The sequence below is a fragment of the Muscardinus avellanarius genome (genome assembly GCF_963383645.1).
Source record: "Muscardinus avellanarius genome assembly, chromosome: 8".
Taxonomy (NCBI): Eukaryota; Metazoa; Chordata; class Mammalia; order Rodentia; family Gliridae; genus Muscardinus; species Muscardinus avellanarius.
Window position 1 is genome coordinate 56,165,081 of NC_137794.1, and position 22,542 is coordinate 56,187,622.

General features: G+C 33.8%; 1 protein-coding gene across 3 annotated transcripts in view; it reads left to right on the forward strand.

Annotated features, from left to right (window-relative positions):
* The window catches only part of GRIK2 (glutamate ionotropic receptor kainate type subunit 2), a gene marked incomplete at both ends in the record, with an annotated part of 700,362 nt that overhangs the window by 390,149 nt on the left and 287,671 nt on the right, over window positions 1-22,542 (forward strand). For all 3 annotated transcript variants that reach the window (XM_080700516.1, XM_080700517.1, XM_080700518.1), the window contains 3 exons: window positions 3,658-3,801; window positions 8,010-8,117; window positions 14,766-14,879. In XM_080700516.1, the coding sequence (XP_080556642.1) occupies window positions 3,658-3,801; window positions 8,010-8,117; window positions 14,766-14,879 (366 nt within the window). The remainder of the gene's footprint in view (window positions 1-3,657; window positions 3,802-8,009; window positions 8,118-14,765; window positions 14,880-22,542) is intronic.

The window sequence follows — 22,542 nt, forward strand, 5'->3', positions numbered from 1 at the left end:
CATACTGATTTTAGGATTGTTGTTTTTTTTTCTAGTCGTGGCAATAGGGATTGCCTTGAAATCTGTAGATTGCTTTAGGTATGGACAATTTAGCAATATTGACTCTTCCAATCAATGAACATAGAATGCTTCTCTATTTTTTTCTTCTTCAGTTTCTTTCATGAATGTTTTATAGTTACTTTGCAGAGAACTTTAACACTTTGATGAATGTCAGTATTTTATTTATTTTTGTAGCTATTGGAAATGGGATTACTTTGATTTTTAGATCACTCATTTTTCTTGTAAAACAGTGGAATTTATTTCATACATCTCTTTGTACATTCTCAACCTTCTTGAATTTCTGAGGTAAATTTCACTTGATTATGTTGTGTAGTATTTTTAATGTGCTGTTGATCAATTTTGCTGAATTTGTTTGATAATTCTAATAAGTTTTGGTGGCATTTGGGGGGTTCCTATGTCATCTAAAATAATGAATATTTGACTTCTTCCTTTCCAATTTAGTTGCTGTTTCTTTTTCTTGCTTCAGACCTATATAGAATAAAAGTAGTGTAAGTGGGCATCTCTGTTGTAGACTTTAGGCAAAATGCCTTCACCTGTTTCCCATTCGATGTAATGAGTTTCTGGCTTTTTATAAATGTTCTTTATTATGCTGAAGTGCATTTTTTCTAAATCTACATTGTTTTGTGTTTTATCAGGAAGCGATGTTTCAGCTTATCAAAAGATTTTCCTTCATTTTTTGAGATGATAATGTGCTTTTGGGTTTTTAATATCTACTACTATGGTATCTCATGTTAATTCTTTGTGTATGCCTTCTTGAATTCCTGAGGTAAACTCATTTGATGATAATGAGTAATTTTTTAATGTGCTGTAGATCACCTTACTAGTACTTTGCTGGATACTTTTAAATCCATGTTCATCAAGGATATTGGCCTGGAAATTTCTTTTTTGTTGTGTCCTTATCTGGTTTTAGTATCTGAGGAATGCTCGCCTCCTTGAATGAAAAAATAATTCTATTCTTGTCTTAGTGTTTGATAGATATTCATCAATGAAGATATCCATTCTGGATATTTTGATTGGAGATTTTGTCATTGATTCAATATTGGTACTCATTAATGATATTTTCAGTTCCTCTTTTTTCATGATCCAACATTATTAACATATATGTATCCAGGAAATTGTCCATTTTTCTACATTATCAAATTTCTTTCCATATAATTTCTCTTAATAATTTCTGATTTTTTTCCCTCTGCGGTGTCAGTTGTAACTCATTTTGTTTCATCTGTGATTTTACTGCAGTCTTCCTTTTCTTTTAGTCTAGCGGAGGGTGATTTTACTGCAGTCTTCCTTTTCTTTTAGTCTAGCGAAGGGTTTGTCAACTTTATTTATTCAAAACAACCCAGCTCTTCTTTCAGTTGATCTGTATTTTGTCTATTTGTCTCTTATGTTTAATATTTTTTTCATCAACTAGTTTTTAGTTTGGTTTGTTTTTGTTTTTCCAGTTCCTTCAAGTGTAGTAGTACCTTGTATATTTGAAATCTTTCAGGTTTTTGGTTAGGCATTGCTTGTTATAGATTTCCTTTCAGTACTACTTTTATAGTATCACATAGGTTTGTTGTGTTGTGTCTCTATTTTAATTTAATTTTTATTTCTTTCTTGATATATTGATACTTCTGGATTAAGTTGTTTTATTTCCATGTATTATATAGTTTTGAAAATGTAGTTACTAATTTCTAATTTTATTTCATTATGTGCCAAATAGTTAATATTATTTTAATTTTTTAAAAATTTTGAAATTGTGAAAATGCCTAATATATACATATATATTAGGTATTCATATATTTATAATATAAATATATGTAGCAAATATATATAATAAATATAATAAATTGGGCACTATATAATATATATGTAATATATATATTATATATATTTTGTTCTTATCTCTGACTTTCTTAGCAAAACTTTCAGAAAGAAGAATATTGAATTAGAAAGAACATGTATATTTTTAAAACTCCATTTTGGTGATGTGAAACTTCCTTTTAGTAGTGTCTGAAACAATTCTTTTCTCTGTTCCCTTGTTAACAGTGATATATTTTCCCGGGTGTGGTAACACATGCCTATAATCCTAGTACTTGGGAAATTGAAACAGGAAGATGGCAAGGTTGAAACCAGCAGGGCAAACTTAATGAGACTTTGTTTCCAAATTAAAAAGAGCTAGGGGTATAGTTCAGTAGAAGAACACCAGTGAGTTCCATCTCTAGTAAAACGCAGACACACACAAACATACATATACACATACACAGACGTCAAATGTACATTTCATACTTTGGAAACAATTTTTTTGATTACCTGTGTGACACATACAATATGTTTCTTGTATGTTAATTCATGCTAAAGACAAATATTAGTCTAATCCTCAGGCTGATGGTGTATGCCTGTATCAGCTCCACTGCTCTAGTTGTCACTATATAGCTATCAGCATGTGTAAAATTAGTTAACAGGTATTTATCAAATAGTTGTTATGAATATGAGATATAGTTCTCAAAGATTTATGAGGTATACAAAGGTATTACTAATATGCTATCATTGCAGTGGGCTCTTTGGCCATCTTTCATTCCATGCAGGCGAGCTCCTTAGGATCCATTTGTATGAAAGCTACTGTATGCACTCCTTTTCTATTGCATCGTGACAAATGCCCTAATGCATAGGATTTCTGTTCATTTTGGAATTCATTTCACAGCTCACTAATTTTGTGAATGAGAAGAGGAACTATATGCTTTTATTCTAAAGCATGCCACACAGATGGCTCAAAGTTCATTGCCACCAGCTTGTCATTGTGGCCCTTTCCTCTAGTAGTGAACCTGGCATTGATCCATCAAACACACTGTGAGAGTCCATTTCACACAGCACTTGACAATTGTTAAGCCTCCAAGCCTCTGGTTTATCATGACTTGTAAACATTTTATTTCATATCATCAACCTCTGAAGTGGTCGGTTGTTTGAGCAGGTGCAACACAGTAGAATTCATATTCCTTTCACTTAAGAAGCCAAATGAACTTTTATTCACATGGAAATTTGGGGGAAAGAAAATAGCATAAGGGATGAAGCTTAGTTTCCTCAAAAGGGACTAATGTCTGTATTAAGATTCAAAAATGTAGCATCATTTCTCAGATTGAACTTTTAAAAAAATTGAGTTGAAGGAAAGATTGAGGTTTGTATCTTTAAGCTTTTAAGAGAATCTTCTTCAAAATCTCTTTCTCTTCTCTCATGAGAGAATTGTTTACTTATTTACTTCTGTATATGATATGTGAGTTCTGAAACCATTCAAAATATTATTATATTCATTGTGTGCAAGTATATGTATAGTGAGGCAAGGTATGGGAGAGAGAGAGATAGAGATAAAGATAGAATGTCTTCAGGAGTGCTGGGACAATACAAAGAAAGACTGGGTAGGTCAAATTTCTAAGGAATTTGATTTAGCAATTTGATCAAAATGTCTTAAGAGAGAAAACAGCATTTTGGAGAAACTACTTTCCTCCAATATAAGGAAAAGCTGAATATATATTTCTTCTACTTGATCCTTTTCTCCATTTTCAAGCCACCTACCGGGGTCCCACATGTGTACTGAATGCTTCTTTCCTGTGCTTTGCCTTTCAGACGGATGCTGCTCTAATGTATGATGCTGTGCACGTTGTGTCCGTGGCCGTCCAACAGTTTCCCCAAATGACAGTCAGTTCCTTGCAGTGTAATAGACATAAACCTTGGCGCTTTGGGACTCGCTTCATGAGCCTAATTAAAGAGGTAAGTAGGAGCCAGGTGTGTTGGCACAAGCTTGTAATCCCAGCATTTGGGAGGCTGAGACAGAAGGATCATGGTTTGTGGACAGCTTCAGCTACTTTGTGAGGCTCTTTGCAACTCAATAAGACCCTGTTTCAAAATAAAGGATAAAATATAATGCCCCTGGGTTCCATCCCCAGTTCTTAAAAAAAAAAAAAAAAGAGGTAAGTCAGAGAAGACTCTGTCACCTTTGTCCTCAAGATGAACTATATGTGATTATTGCAATTTTCCAGCAAATGATTATTTACTTCCATCTTTTAAACTTTTCTTCTTCCCCAAACAAGCAAAACTGACATTTCTGCTAATATAAAACCAATGCAAATTAAAAGCTACCCTAGATTTAACCTCACTCCAACTAGAATGGCAATCATTCAAAACACAACAACAAATGCTGGTGAGGATGAGGAGAAGTGGGAAATCTAATACATTGTTTGTGGGATTGCAAATTAGTTTAACCACTTTGGAAAACAGAATGGAAGATCCTCAGAAGAATGGGAACGAATTTACCATATGATCCAGCAATACCACTTTTGGGTATCTATCCAAAAGAATAGAAACCAAACTTCCAAAACCATGCATGGCTATTTATGTTCATAGCTGCACAATTCACAATTGCTAAACTATGGAACCAGCCAAGATGTCCATCAACAGATGAATGGATTACAAAACTATGGAATATTTACACAATGAAATTTTTCTTAGCCATAAAGAAAAGCATAATTACATCATTTACAGGGAAATAGATGGAACTGGAAGACATTATGCTAAGTGACATTAGTCAGTCACAAAAAATAAGAAATCGGATGCTCTCCCTAACATATGGAGGCTAGAGAGAAAAAGGGTCATAGGAGGAGCTCTAGATGAGAAAGAAGATACTACAAATGAGCAAATAAGGTGACCTACCTGGGAGAGATGGGAGGGGTAAAGAAGGAAATTCTCTAATATTCATGATGTACATTCACAAACATATCAAAGTCAATTACCTAGCCAAACATGAGAAGGAGGGAGAGGAGGGAATGGGGTGGAAATTGGGTAAGGGCTAATTTGATGATGTAAGCATGTATACCTCCCTGGTCTTGGACCCCATTAAGAAGTATGACTATGCCAGGCGTGGTGGTGCACACTTGTAATCCCAGCATTCAGGAGGCTGAGACCAGAAGATTGTGGTTCACGAGCAGCCTCAGCTACTTAGTGAGGCCCTCTGCAACTTAGTGAGACCCTGTTTCAAAATAAAGAATGAAAAATAGGGCAGGGAGTGTAGCTCGGAGTTCGAATGCCAAAAAAAAAAAGTATGACTATAATGTACCAATAAAAAACTAAATAAAACCAAATTTACTATTTTTCACTATAAATAAATGAAATACTCAGACAGGCATGATGGCACACACTTGAATCCCAGTGCTTGGGAGACTAAAGCAGTAGGATCATGGGTTTGCAGCCAGTTTCAGCTACTTAGTGAGGCTTTCCACAACTTAGTGAGACCCTGTTTCAAAATAAAGAGTAAAAAAAAATAAGCTGGGGGTGTACCTTAAAGGTAGAATGTCCCTGGGTTCAATCCTCAGTACCTCAAAATTTAAATACCTATAAAAATATATATGCTAGTGTAAACATATGATACTGTGACCTGTGAAAACTTGACGTATGATAATTTTAGCTTTTACCTTTCTGAAACTTTGTGTTTTAATTTTCATTTATGAAGAGATTTATATATTTAAAGACTTTATATTTTAGGCAACAAAATATAGAATACATTAGAAATATGAATATCATTTGCACTACACTAAAATTATACCTAGTTTGTGAGACTTAAATCTCTAGTTGTTTTAATTATATTACCAGTTAACATAAAATAGAACATAGAGATTCATAAAAGTGCAAAATTTACTTCATTTTCATAACATAACCATTTTATGACTGTTTATCACTTCTGATTATATCTTCTATAGTTCCAAACCAATAATGCCTGAAGATAGGCAAATTGTAGAAAATTCACAAGGATTATACATATATATACACACACACACACACACATACTTTATTTCTAATCTTTCCATTATTCCCATTTTGAAAGACCTTTGTTAGCTTAGGGTACTTTTCATAAATGAAAGTTTATCTAAATATTAATCTTTGCTATGAAAAATTATAGGTGTTATTGCCATATAAGATTTTTCATTAATGGATTTAAATAATCAATTTATCTTATAATTAAATAATCAGCATGAAAATAAGATCATGAATACAAATCTTTATGTCCTTGGCAAAGAATATACAGGAATTTTCCCTGCCTAATTATTATTGGAGTTTTATATAAGTGAATTGATCATCCCTGACACATGTGAAGTTTATCAGCTACTTCACACTTTACTTCTGGTTTAACACTAAGCATCAAAGAGCCATAAATATAGACCACAGTTTTGAGTAGTTGAAGAATTGATTTTTCTGATCTTAGTACTTGAGCATTGATACCATGATGTTTTGTTAGCTCTAAGAGGAAGAGTTTATAACATTCCCCCATTGTATTTAGTGTAGGATATAGTTTAAAACCTTGCACACTAATTCCCAAAGTGTCCCCCTTATGAGGACCAACAGAAAACATTTCTCTCAGGTCTCAATCCCAGGAAAAGCTGTTTCTCCTGAGCAGCTAGTATGCCTAAAACTATGGTCTTTGTATTCTGTGTTCTTATATTTTTTTTCTTTGCTTTGATTGGTAGGAAGTTCAAAATTGAATTTGTGATATAATTTTATTAGTCACACAGTATTATCTGCTATAAAATTTTTTAGGGTCTCTCTGTCCCAGATCTGTTTTACTATTCTACACTTCTATTCCTATACATATTGAGCATTCATCTATTTTTATACTATTATATATTTTTGCTAACCACCTGAAGTTTTTCATTTTGAAAAAGTTGGTAAAAATAAATTATTTATGGTTTCTTCTCTTATAACTTGTCAGCTCAAAACTGCTTTTGAATCCCTGCACACAAGTATCTGAGAAGCATAAATAAAGACTCATAAATATTGTAATAGTAATATTCATTTGTTTATCATTACTGAAATGTTACCATTTCAGAGGGGCATGGTGGCGCACACTTGTAATCTCACTATTTTTGAGGCTGAGACAGGAGGATCACGGTTTGAGGACAGTCTCAGCTACTACTTAGTGAGACCCTTTGCAATTCATTGGACCCTGGTTCAAAATAAAGAATAAATAAAAGGGCTTGGGGTGTAGCTTGGAGGTAGAATGCCCCTGGGTTTCATCCCCTATACAAGAAAGAAAGAAAGAAAGAAAGAAAGAAAGAAAGAAAGAAAGAAAGAGAAAGAAAGAAGATATTACCATTAATATTTTGGGATTTACTTCTTTTTATTCTTAGTATATACTATTTCAAACATTATAGTTGTGAGTTTACATTGTATAATTTAAAATTCATATATATATATATATATAACTATTTTTTCATACTATTTCCAAACTACAATAATGGGAAACATCAAATTTTGTCTATGTAAACCACACAATGAGAAAATGTTTTATATTAAATCAGCCCAGATATTTATCCACCTTGGAGGGTAAATACATTTACACAGATTATTATATTCCCATCTAATTCTAAATGTATAGCTCCTAAGGAAGTATAGCTTATATAAAGTAATTACACTGTATTTTTTTTCCTCAGGCTTACTGAGGGAAAGATGAAGTCATGTAAATTATTCTAGGAAGAAATCCTATAATTAAAGACTATAATATATGTTTTTTTGGGATAGCTTTCTTTCAGTATAATAAGTTTTTTCATATTAAATAAATTTAGTGGGGGCAATTCCTAATAGCTCTGTTTGTGATAACCAGTGAAATATTCAATATGTCACATATTATAATGTGAATATATTCTCATCTATTTAAAAATATAACATTACATTTCTCTTAGAAAAACAATATACCTGGGAAGATGAATTACATAAAATTAAAAATTTAAAATAAATTTTGAACTGAAAGTAGAGGAATAATATTTACTAAAAATATACTTCAAGTTTCAGAAGAAAATAAAAATTTTAGAAATTTGTAGCAATGTAAATTTATGAAAAACAATGAAATAATTTTGCTAATGTTTGTGGAAAAGCTTTATATCTTCTGTTTTTCTACCTAATTACTAACCTTTTTTTATCTTTTTCCATAGGCTCATTGGGAAGGTCTTACAGGTAGAATAACTTTCAACAAAACCAATGGTTTACGAACAGATTTTGATTTGGATGTGATCAGTCTCAAAGAAGAAGGTCTGGAAAAGGTACTTGAATTGCTTAGCTTATTAGCTTTAATTACTAACTGAATTGTTCTAATTAAGAAAGAAATAATCTATTGCAGTAAGATTTTATTGACATAATTTTATCAAGTAACTCTAAAACAGAAGTTTTCTATTTATATCAAATATAATTGACAACTGAGATTCAAGGACAAAAGATGTCTTAGGACAACCTAAATGATTTACTTTTTATCAAATACTTCTGCAATGTACATGAACTTAGATAGCCTTATATATTTGCATATGCATATAATCTTAATTGGTCTTAAGATTTAAATAGTAATTAGAAAATATTTGGTTTAATAGGGTTCTTTATATATAAAGTTTTTATTTTTACACTTTATAAATCCTTGTGCTTTCTTACTTGGAGCAGGACATAAAAAAGAATTAAATACACAAGTAAGTTGTTATTGATGAGTCATATAAAACATCACATTATTGTACATAAATTACATCTGAACATAATAAATGTACATGCCACACTTGATCATCTTGTTTCTAGAGACTGAGATAAAGGCAAAGCATATTGGATTTGGAGATGTGCTTATTTTTAGAATACTTTAAATTTACTTATATTTATGATATATACTATAAGCTTTAGATATTTATTCTCATTGATTCATTGACAATTACAGCTAAACAGATATCTTAATAAGAACTAAGAAACTCTATTTGACTGAAATAATGTTGCCTTAAAGATAATAAAATATATTTTATCTAGCAAGTGAACATGGAACATTATATATAGGTGAAAACTGATGAATAAAGTGGAGTCAGAAGAATGTTTCTCTTAGCTTGAGAGGTAACAGCTATTTGAATGCTTAAAAAGTGGCAAGTACAGTGCAGGTATGCCCTTGTCAACATGATTTACATTATGATTTTAGTGTGTAATACACCAATAAAAGCAAAAATAAAACATGTATTTTAAAAACTAAAAAAAAAGTGATTAAAAAGCCTGGTGTGGTGACATGTGCTTTTAAATCAGTACTTGAGAGGCTGGGATAGGAGGATTATTGGTTCAATGCCAGCTTGAGCTACTTAGTGAGGCCTTTCCCAATTAGTGAGACCCTATTTCAAAATAAAAGATAAAATAGGGTTGGGTATAGCTCCCAGATAAAATGCCTCTGTGTTTCATCCCTAGTACAGTGGGGTAAAATAGACTAAAACAAACTGGGCATAGTGGCACACACCTGTAATCCTAGTACCTGGAGAATGGGACAGGAGGAATGCAAGTTTAAGGTCAGACCCAGCAACTTAGCAAGACTCGGTTTCAAAATAAAAAAATAAAAGGACTATTGAGTATCTAGCTTAAAAGTAAAATCACTGGCATGATCCTCAGTACCAAACAAAGCAAAAAAAAAAAAATAAAATAAAATAAAAAGAAAAAGAAAAAGAAAAAATAGCTAAAAATAGACATATGTTTGCCAATTACTTTAAAGTTGAGTTTGGAGATTAGTATTTATCATATAAAGATGTATTAATAAATTACCTATATATAATATAAATGTAATAAGAATATATAAACAATATTTAAATAGTAGAAAATAATACAATCTATATTTACAAACATTTACAGCTTTGAACTTGTCACACAACTTTTAAATGAGTCTTTCACTTCTTCTTTACCACCAGTATTTTCTAAATACTTACTGTTTGATTGCTGGTGGCATGGTTTGGTGGTAGAACACTTGCCAGGCATACCTGAGGTCTGCGTTTGATACCCGGCACCTCCAAGACTGGGGTCAGGGGGGAATCACTGCTTGTATTGGTACTCAAAATTATATAAACAAAATAAACAAATTAGTAAGTAATTCATGCACTTGCTGATAGTCAACTAATTTTATAATATACAGAGAGGATAACAATTAGTAGTAGGATTGCTAATTTACTGACTGCCAGAGTTTATAGGCATATATGTTCCAGAATAATAGTTTCTAAGGGTCTTAGCCAGCCGTGTTGGCACACATTTGTAATTCCAGCATTTGGGAGGCTGAGACAGGAGGATCGCAGTTTATAGCCAGACTCAGTTACTTAACGAGGCCCTCTGCAACTTAGTGAAACCATGTTTCAAAATAAAAGAATAAAGAATAAGGCTGAGGGTCTATATCAGATGTAGGATGCCCCTGGGTTTCATCCCCAGTATCACATGAGTGTGTGCGCATGTGTGCACACACACACACACACACACACACACACACACACACACGGGTTCATTTTGGTTAACATTATTACTGCTATAATCCAAATATGACTGATCACACAACTTAGGTAAAAATATTTATTTGCTCACAGTTTTTGGAGATGTCTGGGGAGCTCAGGGCATGGTGGCTGAAAGTGGAGAGAGGGAGAGAGGAAGCTCTGCCCTCACATTAAGGAGGCCAGAATTAGAGAGAGGAGGGAGTGGAAGGAGAACCATGGAAACTTGATAGCCTCACCCACCAACAGGGCTGGGATTCCAACATTACTACCTTCTTTCTGTGAGAGCCAGTGGGTCATTCTAAATCTAAATATATGGGGCAGGATTTTTAATGCATTTTCATAAAGTTTTTTTTTAATAGAAAAGTGGTAATTTCTATGGAAATCTTTACTATGGAACTTTTCTTGCCTGCAGAAAACTGTATTCATTAACTTCCTATGAAAAAGGTATCTGAACACAACTTACAGACTTTAAAATTTATCTAAATCCGAAAATCCACCCTATACAGGTGGAAGCTATTTTTATAAAATAGGTTTATAGATATCAGATGCACTACAGGTTTTATCCTTCTCTACTGAGGGTTTTTGATTCATATACCTCAGTTCCCTTAGCAACAGTGACTCCCAACTTTCTCAGGAACTGAGACTTTCTTTACCTTCCTAGGGAAAACAATGTTAAGGATGATGTTGACTAATAATCCTTAAGTCAGTCAGAAATCTGGTCTATATTTTTACAAAAAAATATATATTATGGGCTGGATACAAGATTAGTGTATTTCTATGAAAATGCTAGCCATTTAACTAACATATAATATTCATTTTGTGCCCTATCTCAGAATTATACTAATTTTTTACTATGTGACACACTGGTTTTGTGTATCAATGTTTATGGTTATTATTTTGCTCGACAAATTTAAACCTTGATTACTTTAAACCTTTGGATGGTAAGATACCTATGAAAACTATTTTTGGATGATGTTTATGGTTAGAAATAAACAAAATTGCCTTATTTGAGGTCATGCATTTTTTCTTCTTTTTTTCTCACAATTTTTTTAGTTTGGCCCAAATAATATTACATATAAACATGTTTTCAATCACTGAATTTAAGTTAAAATATACATGCAAAATTAATTGGAACATGTCAGTTTGACTTCAAGTCTAACAAAATATGAAAAATAAATTATATTTTATCTCTGGAAAAAATCCTTTATAGAATGTTATCACAGTCTCATATTTAAGAATATTGATTTTTAGCCAAGTGTGGTGGCGCATGCTTGTAATCCCTGTGTTTGGGAGATGGAGGTAGGAGTATCGCGCAGGTTCAAAGCCAGCGCGCTGGCTTAAGAGACCCTGTTTCCAATAAATAAATAAATAAATAAATAAATAATATTGATTTTATCGATTCAAATTTTATTTTATTTATTAATTTATTTTGGTACTGGGGATGGAACCTAAGGGCATTCTACCTCTGAGCTACATCCTTAGCCCTATTCATTCTCTACTTTGATATAAGGTCTCATTAAATTGCAATGTGCCTCATAAACTGCTGAGAACCTGTGATCCTCCTGTCTCAGCCTCCCAGCAATCTCAATATAATGTACAGGTGCGGGGTGTGGGGTGGGATCTGGAGGGAAACATGCCAAATGCCGTGAACATGTATAATTGTATCACTTAGAACCTCACTATGATGTATAATTACGAGGCACCAATCAAGTCTATTTAAACTAAATTAAAAATAAGAAAATGAGGGGAAAAATCACTATACAGTTAAATAACTTAACTATTTAGATTATGGTGAAGAGAAGGAAATTAAATTTAATGAAAGAAATGAATGAGTAGCAATAAAGAAGAGGGATAGAAAAGTGGCAATCACTGTAAAATATCTTCTGCAGATATGACTTGTTTAGCTGACAGAATACTCTTTAAGTTTTTTTTTCAATTTGAAGCACTTCAGCAGGTCAGCAGACATTCCAATTGTATACTCCTTTCTCTATCCCTGCTCAGATCCCAGCTGAGCTTCCCTAGCCATGATCATCCTTGCTGGGAACTTGGAAAAAAGCTGAAAAGGAAGATAAGTTCTACTGGTATAGTGGCCACAGTTTACAACAACTTATTATGCACTTAATAAAGAACTAGAAACAAAGAATGTGAAATCTCTCAATACAAAAACAGCATTTTATTTTTTATTTTTTAAATTTTATTTTATTGGTGCACTATAATCTCACATCATAATGTGGATCATGTTGAAAATGGCATATATTCACATAGTACGTGGTGCTCTTCACCGCACCTCCTGTTTCCACTTTTTCCTCCCTCCCAATGCTGAGTTTCAAGGTTAACTATGTTATATTCACAAGTATACACATATTTGAATGTAGCTTTATAATTGACTAAGCTCAGCCTTCTTCCTCCCCTACACCTCCTTTCTGGTTTGTTGAGGTTTCTCCTCCATTAGATGGAGTCCCTCTGGTATCCCTAATACTCTTTAGCTTGAGCATATTAGAGAAAACATATGTCCTTTCTCTTTCTGTGCTTGGCTGATCTCACTTAACATAATGTTCTCCAGGTCTTTCCATCTTCTTGAAAATGACATGATTTTGTTCTTTATTGCTGAGTAGAATTCTACTTGGTATCCTATTTTCATTTATTATATAAGAATAATTATTCTAGTTAATAATAACTGGTTATATTTAATCTAATTACTTTATTTAGACCTGATCTTTTTTTCTCTACACAGAATTTTAAAATTTTTCTGTTTGCTAAATAAATAGATTAAAAGCAATACTTAATATTTCAGGAGCTAGCACCCTACTATTACTTTTGTAAGGAGCTGGACTCTTGATTACTTTTTACTTTTGTTTTATCTCCTTCAAGATAAAATGGACATTGCTAACCTGAGGGAAGCCATAGGTTTTAGGTAATAGGACCATAAAATTAATCTTCTATATACAGTACTTTTGAAAGTAAAAGGAAACACTATAAATAATTAGCTCTGGGTAATAAACTTAACTGGATTTGGAGCTAGGCATGGTGGGGCTCACCTGTCATTCTAATACTTGGGAGGCTGAAATAGGAGGATCACAGATTTGAGACTCCCAGCAACTTAGTAAGGCCCTCAGAAACTTAGTGGAACCCTATTTCAACGTAAGAAATAAAAAGGGGCTGGTGATGTTGAGCTGGGTGTGGTGGCGCACGCTTGTAATCCCTGCTCTTGGGAGGCTGAAACAGGAGGATCGCACAGGTTCAAAGCCAGCCTCAGCTACCTAGTGAGGCTCTCAGCAACTTAGTGAGACCCTGTTTCCAAATAAAATAGAAAATAGTCTGGGAGTATAGCCCGGAGGTAGAAAGCCTCTGGGTTCCACCCCTAGTACCACCAGAAAAATAAAAGGGGGGGGGGGCTGGTGATGTAAACCAGAGGTAGAATGTCCCTGGCTTCACTCTCCTGTACCAAAATAGTAAATAAATAAGTAAATACTTTAAATGTTTTCGGAAGGGGAGAAGTAGAATGTTCAACTCTAGTTGTAGTAAGTCTACGACGCTGTTTATTTATAAATCCTATTATTGGCCAAAGAAAGCACTAGAAATCCTCTTGTTTAGAAATACATGCTACATGATGCCACACTATCAACACCTAATAAACCACCCAATCTATGCATTCTGTGGCGTACTGTGCTTATGTGTATCTTCCAAGTGTTTTGCCTTTGTCATCTCATATACTGTATCCATTGGGTACAAATGTTCATACACAAAGAACATCTGGCCTAATCTGCCAGAAATCATTAGTTCAGTTAAAAATCCATATAAATAATCTACAGAATATAGGAGGCAAAATGGGAATGGGTTATCTAGATGAGGTTATGTTGTAATATCTTTAGGGAATATTTAAAAAGCTACAGAAATGTGATTTTTAAAAGCCCCAAAGATAATTCTGGGCATGGCCTTGTCCTACTGGGTATTATGTGAAATACTGGTCAATTCTTCCCTTAAGCTCTCCTTTACCTATGACTTTATCCTGGATCCCCAGGGGTTACCCTGTCATTTAGCTTTGTCTGTATAATATTGTATGCTATCTTTATCCAGAGAGAATGAGATGGATCCATTATACGAAAAGATATACCCTATTCATGAGTTTCTAGCCAGCTATCAAGGTATCATCAAATGGGGTTTATCTTGGCGAATGAAAGTTTGAAAGGAAAATTAAGCTCCCACACTGACGGTGGCTGTGCAGTAGATCATTCTGTTCTTTAGTGTCACACCTCACTGGCCACACTTCACAGAGCAGTGAATCATGCTTAAAACAAGCAGCCTTTGCTTTAACGACAGCAGCTAAAGCAGCAGAGGTGAATGATAAGTGTTAGCAGTCTTAACTTTCTCTTGAGTACTCCCTTTCTCAGGTGCCTGATGGCCAACTTACAAAGCACATATGCTATTTTATAGATTGGAACTTGGGATCCAGCCAGTGGCCTGAATATGACAGAAAGTCAAAAGGGGAAGCCTGCTAACATCACGGATTCCTTATCTAATCGTTCTCTGATTGTTACCACCATTTTGGTAAGTATTTGGTTTTCCATTATTTTTAGATAAATCAGATACACATAGAAGCGGATAGGAAAGGACATTATAATTGGAATAATAATGAACAGAATGTAGTGTTATTTTATGGTAACTAGTAATTACTGTATAAGAGATGAGTCGATGTTAATTTATTAACAGTTTCATTTTCTTAATTTTCAATGATGTAAATTATCTTTATGTTTGGGATGTTACATTAATTAATTATATAGCTTCATGCATTCCTGGAAATCTTTACATTTCTCCAAAATTAGTTATTATTGAATAACTGTCAATATCAAGATTTGAAAAATATGTAGACATGCGGATGTACAGATATAATTGAATGAGGAGCCAAAGATGAACTTTATTTCTTCTCGTTTTCTACAAATATATTTCAGGGAACTTAGAATAAATTTTGCAGCATTTTCCCCCAATATAAGTATATTTTTACCTTGCTTTCAATCTCATTGTTTTCAGCTTGTAGAATCATTTTTATTTTACTGACCTCTCTAATGAAATCAAGTGGCAAATGCTTTTTAAAGCCAAAAATATTTTCACCAACATAATTAAATTAATACTGATAAGCTAAATAATTTTATCCCTATTGTAGTTATATATTTTAGTTAGATTGCAATGCAATGGCCACTTATGCCATTTGCAAAAGGGGGATTTAATTTTAGGATAAACAAGAAACTCATATGTTATTTAGGCAGGACATTTTACCTACCAAATAAGCTTATCAACATCCATTCTTCTGTTTCCCTGGGTAATCAGAATGACATAAAATGTTTAGTACTCAGATAATATCTAAATTTGATTTACAATGACATAAGAAGCCAGGAGGAATTCATATTCTTGTCCTTTAGTAACAAAGAGGGATGTCAAAACTGTAGGCATGTCAAAATAAAATAGATGGGGTTAATGACTTTTGATAATGAAGGAAAACTAGGAATCATGAAATGACACTGACAGAAGTTCTAAGGTTTTGCAATCCTTCTCTTACTAAAGACATCAGAACACTTGTTTTTGTTCATCAGATTCAAACTTCCAAGCACCTCTAATGTCATTTTCTATGTCCTTTCTTTTCAAAGATAATTCTCATACCCACTAGCTCAGCCTTATTTTTCAGCCCAAGTTTTTTCACAAGATAATAGCACATCCTCATTCTGGTCCATGAACCTGTATGCTCTTGGTCTCATTACCTCTAGGTTGGAATGTTGCAGTAACCATGTAGCTATTCCATCTGCCTGTAGGTCTACTCCTTTTCAGTGCATCCCACTCCTTACTGTAGCAATTTAATTTTATCACTTCTGTTTATGTGCTTATGCCAATTTTTAGAGAATCCAGATTGGACATTAAAAAGCCCAAAAGTTTAAGCTTGGATTTTTAAGGTTTTCTTCAGTCTTGTCTTCTTCCAACTTTTATCTCACCTCCCATTTAGAAAGTCTATGCTTTAATTGAACTGGGATAACCAATTAGCATATATTGCAGTTGTGTAGGCCCTATTTTCTTTCTCTACAGTATGTTCATTTATGAGATTTTATAGAGTTTTCCAGTAATATGTATGATTTAGAATTAATATGTGACTATTTTTTATTTGCATTCTCTTTTCAAACATCACTGAGCATTCATTAGAGGAATAGAATGTCTCATCTTTTTATGCTACATGTACTTTCACAACACTAGCAGACTAAAAAATGCTGTACAGAGGTTATCTGTGTAGCCTTGATTAATTTGGCCCTTGTACTCCTATGTTATCTCCGAAACAACCACACTTCCAAACACATCATTTATTTTATGCCTCCAAATCTTTGCTCAATTTGTATCCTGTTCCCTTCTGTAAGTGTTATTCATCCTTTCAGACTTATCTCTAATGATACCCACTCCAGCCAGGCATGATGGCGCAAGCTTGTAATCCCCGCGCATGGGAGGCAGAGACAGGAGGATTGCGCAGGTTCGAAGCCAGCCGCGCTGGCTGAAGAGACACTTTTTCCAAATTAAAAGTATAAAAAATAGGTCTGGGAGTGTAGCCCAGAGATAGAAGGGCTTCTAGAAACCCCAGTACCACTAAAAAAAAAAAAAAAAAAAAAAAAAAAAGATACCCACTCCATGAATCTGCTTGATTTCCATTGAGTTGAGTGTGTCTTGAGTGGTAGGAGGGTGTGTGTTTTACAAATCACATTATTTCATCATGGCATTTACCATGCATATTTTTTGAAATTTTTTACATGCTTGTGTCTCCATTTTACATCTAAACTGTATAAGACAATCAAGTTTTATAATTTTTTATTTTTTTATTTTTTTTGCAATACTGGGGATGGAACCCAGGGGCATTCTATCTCTGAGCTATACCCCCAGCCTTAGTTTTTATTCTTTATTTGGAAACAGGGTCTCACTGAGTTGCAAAGGGCCTAAATAGCTTAGACTGTCTGTGAACCAAGATCCTCCTCTCTCAGCCTCCTAAATGCTGAGATTATAAGCATACACTTATCATGCCCAGCTTAATTTTTGATTTTTCAGTGTCAGATAAAAGTGTTTTGGATATAGCGAAGTTTCAATAAATATTTATCAATATTTATTTATATTTACCAATATTTATTTTCTTTAAATTTTTTAATATTTAAGTTAAATGAATGATATTTAAGTAAATAATAAATAAAAGGAAATAAGCATCTTTTTAAATAAATTGGACATCTTTTTATTTAACAGCCTAGGCTAGTTTTGTTTTTACCAATAATATAGATTTTGTTTGTTTGTTTGTTTTTTGTTGTTGGTTTTATTTTGGTGGTATTGGGTTTCCTGGAAGCCCTTCTACCTCTCTACCTCCAGGCTACACTCCCAATCCTATTTTATACTTTTTTTATTTCTTGGAAACAGCTTCTCTTAAGCCAGTGTTGCTGGCTTCAAACCTGCGCGATCCTCCTGTCTCTGCCTCCCAAGTGCGAGGATTACAAGCGTGTGCCACCACGCCCAGCTTTAATGTTGTTTTTTAATTGAAAGTAAATGGTATACATTTAAACTGTACTTGGTGCCCTCACCCCCCACCCTGTTTCCTTTTTCCCCTCCTAACAATGAATGCCCAGGGTAACCATGCTATATTCATACTTTTACACATATTCGGAAGTAGCCCCTCTTTAATCAAGTTCAGCCTTCTTCCTCTCCTAGATTTCCATTCAAACTTTGCTGAGATTTCCCTTCCATTATCTGGAGTCCCTCTGGTATCCCCAGTGCTCCCTAGTTTGGGCATATTAGAGGAAACATATGTCCCTTCTCTTTCTGTGTTTGGCTGATCTCACTTAACATAATGCTCTCCAGGACTTTCCATCATCTTACAAATGACATGATTCTGTTCTTTATAGCTGAATAGAATTCCATCGTGTGTATTTCCCATAATTTTGCAAACCGTTCATCTGTTGATGGGACCTAGTTGTTTCCATATGTTGGCTATTACGAATTGTGCTGCTATGAACATAGGTATGCATATTTTGCTGTAGTTCTCTGTTTTCAACGCCTTTGGAAAAATACACAGGAGTGGTATAGCTGGATCATATGGTGGATCTATTCCCACCTTTCTTAGGAATCTCCACACAGATCTCCATAGTGGCTGAACTAGTTTGCACTCCCACCAGCAATGTAAAAGTGTTCCTCTTACCCACATCCTCACCAGCATTTGTTATTTGAAATCTTTATGCTTGCCAATCTGACTGGGGTTAGATGGAAACTCAGTGTAGTTTTGATTTGCATCTCCCTGTTCACTAATGATGAAGAACATCTTTTCATGTATCTATTGGCCATTTTAACTCTTCTTTTGTAAAGTGTCTATTCAATTCAGTTGCCCATTTCTTGATTGGGTTGTTTGTTTTGCTAGTGTAGAGTCTTTTGAGCTCTTTGTAAATTCTGGATATTAGCCCCTATCTGAGTGGTGACTAGTAAAGATGTTCCTCCATTCTGTAGGCTTTCTCTTTAGGTTCTTGATGGTTTCCTTTGATGAGAAGAAACTTTTTAGTTTGATGCCATCCTACTCGTTAATTCTTGCTTTAATTTCCTGAGCTTTGGAGGTTTTGTTGAGAAAGTTACTGCCTGTGCCTATATGTTGGAGTGTTGAGCCTATGCCCTCCTCTAATAACTTCACAGTCTCTGGTTTAATTTCTAAGTCTTTGATCCATCTTGAGTTGATTCCTGTGCATGGTGAGAGGTAAGGATTTAATTCTATCTTTCTACAAATGGATAGCCAGTTTTCCCAGCACCATTTGTTGAAAAGGCTGTCTTTTCTCCAGTGTATAAATTTGGCCCCTTTATCAAAGATTAATTGACTATAGGTGTGTAGATTTGTTTCTGTATTTTCTATTCTGTTCCACTGGTCAGTGTACCTGTCATTGTGCCAGTACCATGCTTTTTTTACTACTACTGATCTATAGTATAATTTGAAATCTGGGATTGTGATGCCTCCTGCAAGGTTCTTATTGCTGAGAATTGCTTTGGCTATTCTGGGTCCTTTATTTCTCCATATAAAGTTCATGATTGATTTTTCTAGGTCTCTGAAGAATGTCGCTGGTATTTTAATGGGAATTGCATTGAATCTATAGATCAGTTTTGGTAGAATGGCCATTTTGATGATATTTATTCTGCCTATCCATGAGCACGGGACGTCTTTCCATCTTACAAGGTCTTCTTCAATTTCTTTCTTTAATGTTTTATAGTTTTTGTTGTAGAGGTCTTTTACATCTTCGGTTAGGTTTATTCCTAGGTATTTTATTGGTTTTGAGGTTATAGTGAATGGAATTGTGTTTTCTTTATTTCTTTCATTGTGGATTCATTGTTGGTGTAAAGAAAAGCTCTGATTTCTTTAGGTTGATTTTGTATCCTGCAACTTTGCTGAATTTGTTAATCAGCTCCAGAATTCTTTTGGTTGAGTTCTTAGGGTCTTCTAGATAAAGCATCATGTCATCTACAAATAAGGATAATTTTAATTCCTCTCTTCCTACTTGAATTCCTTTGATTTCTTTCTCTTGTCTTATTGCTACAGCAAGAATCTCAAGGACTATATTGAAAAGGAGTGATGATAGTGGGCATCCTTGTCTTGTTCCTGACTTTAGAGGAAATTCTTGCAGTTTTTCCCCGTTCAATATAATGTTGGCTTTGGGTTTGTTGTATATTGCCTTAACTATGTTGAGGTATGTTCTGTCTATTCCAATTTTCTGCAGTGTTTTTAACATAAATGGGTGTTGGGTTTTGTCGAATGCTATTTTTAATATTTAAATTAAATGAATAATATTTAATTAAATGATAAATAATAGGAAATAAACAACATTGAAATGACTAGCTTTAAAAATAAATGTTCAAGTATTACAATTTTCTAGTGCAAACAAAGCAGGTGATTAATGTTATGTATATATTTTCTCTATGTTTCTTAATCACTACTACTTTGTAAAAAATATGTATGTATTTTTCTCAGTCATAGATTATTTTACACCTATCTGTAAGGAAGTAGTATCTTATTTTAAATTTGTATCAGAATCAGCTGCAAAACTTTGAGAAAAGTCATATTTCTAAAAGCATACTTTATACCATTTGAAACAGTATTTCTGGTCTTTGAGCTTTGGCTACCTTCATTTTTTAACATTTCACAGGTAATGCTGATCTATAACTATGATTGAAACTGTATATCTTATTAATTATTAAAATTAAGTATAAGATCAGCAATCAAACATGTTTGGTCTTTTATAGTTTTTATACTTTTAGAATATGCTATTCTATTCATTTCTAAGTAGAAATAAATGGAATGTTGGTTTTTATACTTTTATAATATGCTATTCTATTCATTTCTAAAACATTCTGTAATTTCCTAAAAGAATGTAAGACACTATTTCCTTATCTGTTAGTTTAAAAACCTCCTTTTCTGAATACTCTAGTTACCAAATATCTATAATCAAGTAAATAACAAGTTTGAAGGGATCATCTACCTTATTTATATAAACCTCATGTTTGATGCAATTTGCTATTACATTTAAAATTTTTATGAAGAGGTTATGGTCATTTTATTTATCATTGTTATGCTAACTTTGTCCTTTTGGTCCTTTTCTCTTTTGGTAAAACTTGGAGAAAATTCTGCCTCTGTTATGACTAATATATTTCTCCAGAAGATTCCTGTCACACAAAGGAGACACAAATAGAAGTTCATCTGTGGTCTTAACCAATATTTTAATAATGAGTCTTAGAAAACCAGCATGATGGTTTTGAATTCAGTGATATCTTTAAACTAATTCTAATCAGTGCTATTTTTCATGAATTTTATTCATTCATTTACTTCATTCTTTTGTTGAACTAATAAGTCTTTTTTTTAAAGTATTTTATTTTATTATGGAATACTGAGGTTAATTAAACCCAGGGCCTTGTGCATGCTGAGCAAGTACTCTATGACTGGGCTACGTCCCCTTCCCCAGCAAATGTCTTGAATGATAACATACTAAGTATTATGACAAAACAATATTTGGTGAGTAAAATCAATACTGATTTTGCCATTATATAATTTAGATTAAGCAAGGAATCATACTGAGAATCACACACACACACACACACACACACACACACACACACACACACAAAACACACCTTGCTATTAAAATGTAGGAGAAAAGTAAATGACATGATGCCTTAGTTTTAGTATGATGTTGGAATATGCTGGGTGTCAAATATGAAAAAATAATTACTGTTGGGACTCTGCAGCAGAATAGACAGATAAGATACAAAGTCCGAGAAGGGATTAGAAAAGGAAGGAAAGGGGAAAGAGAGAATACCATACACAAGAGCTCTAAAACAAGAACAATCTCAGGAACTTTGCAAAACTGAAAGAAGAGCCTGATGAGCAGGGCCTGATCAGTGGTCTGCTTCTCAGCCTCATCCAGTATAAATAGATGAATATAGTTAATTACAAACAACTAGCAGACATTTACCTCATTCCTAATATATGCCAGACATAGTTTAAAACATTTCCCATGTGCTTCTTTCTTTTTTTTTTTTTTTTTTTTTTTTTTTTTTTTTTGGTGGTACTGGGGTTCCTGGAAGCCCTTCTACCTCCGGGCTACACTCCCAGACCTATTTTTACATTTTTTTTTTTAATTTGGAAACAGGGTCTCCTAAGCCAGCGCGCGTGGCTGGCTTCGAACCTGCGCGATCCTCCTGTCTCTGCCTCCCAAGTGCGGGGATTACAAGCGTGCGCCACCATGCCCGGCTCCACGTGTTTATTTCTATAATAATATTTTGTGGTAGATACTATTATTAATATCATTTTATAGGTGAGAAAGCTGATGTCTAGATTTTCTAAGAAATCTATTCATGGACACCCAGCTGGGAAGTAGCATAGCAAGGTGTCCTCCAATGTGTTTAGCCAACTTGAGCTACTGGTCTTATAAAATGAAATACCTAGCTGATGACTATGGAAAAGCCCAATAGTTTCAGTTTAGGGACAAAATAGCATCTTGACTGAGCATCTATAACAAGCATAAGACAATGCATGTTAGTAAGAAGTCCAACATATGCTAGTGCTCTGTGCTGTACTTCCAGGTGTATCCCTAAATATCTCGACAGTCTCCTCTAGAGAAGCCAGTCTAAACTGCTCTTGCCTATGTGTGTTGGGCCTTTAGTTTCTGGGCTCCTAACT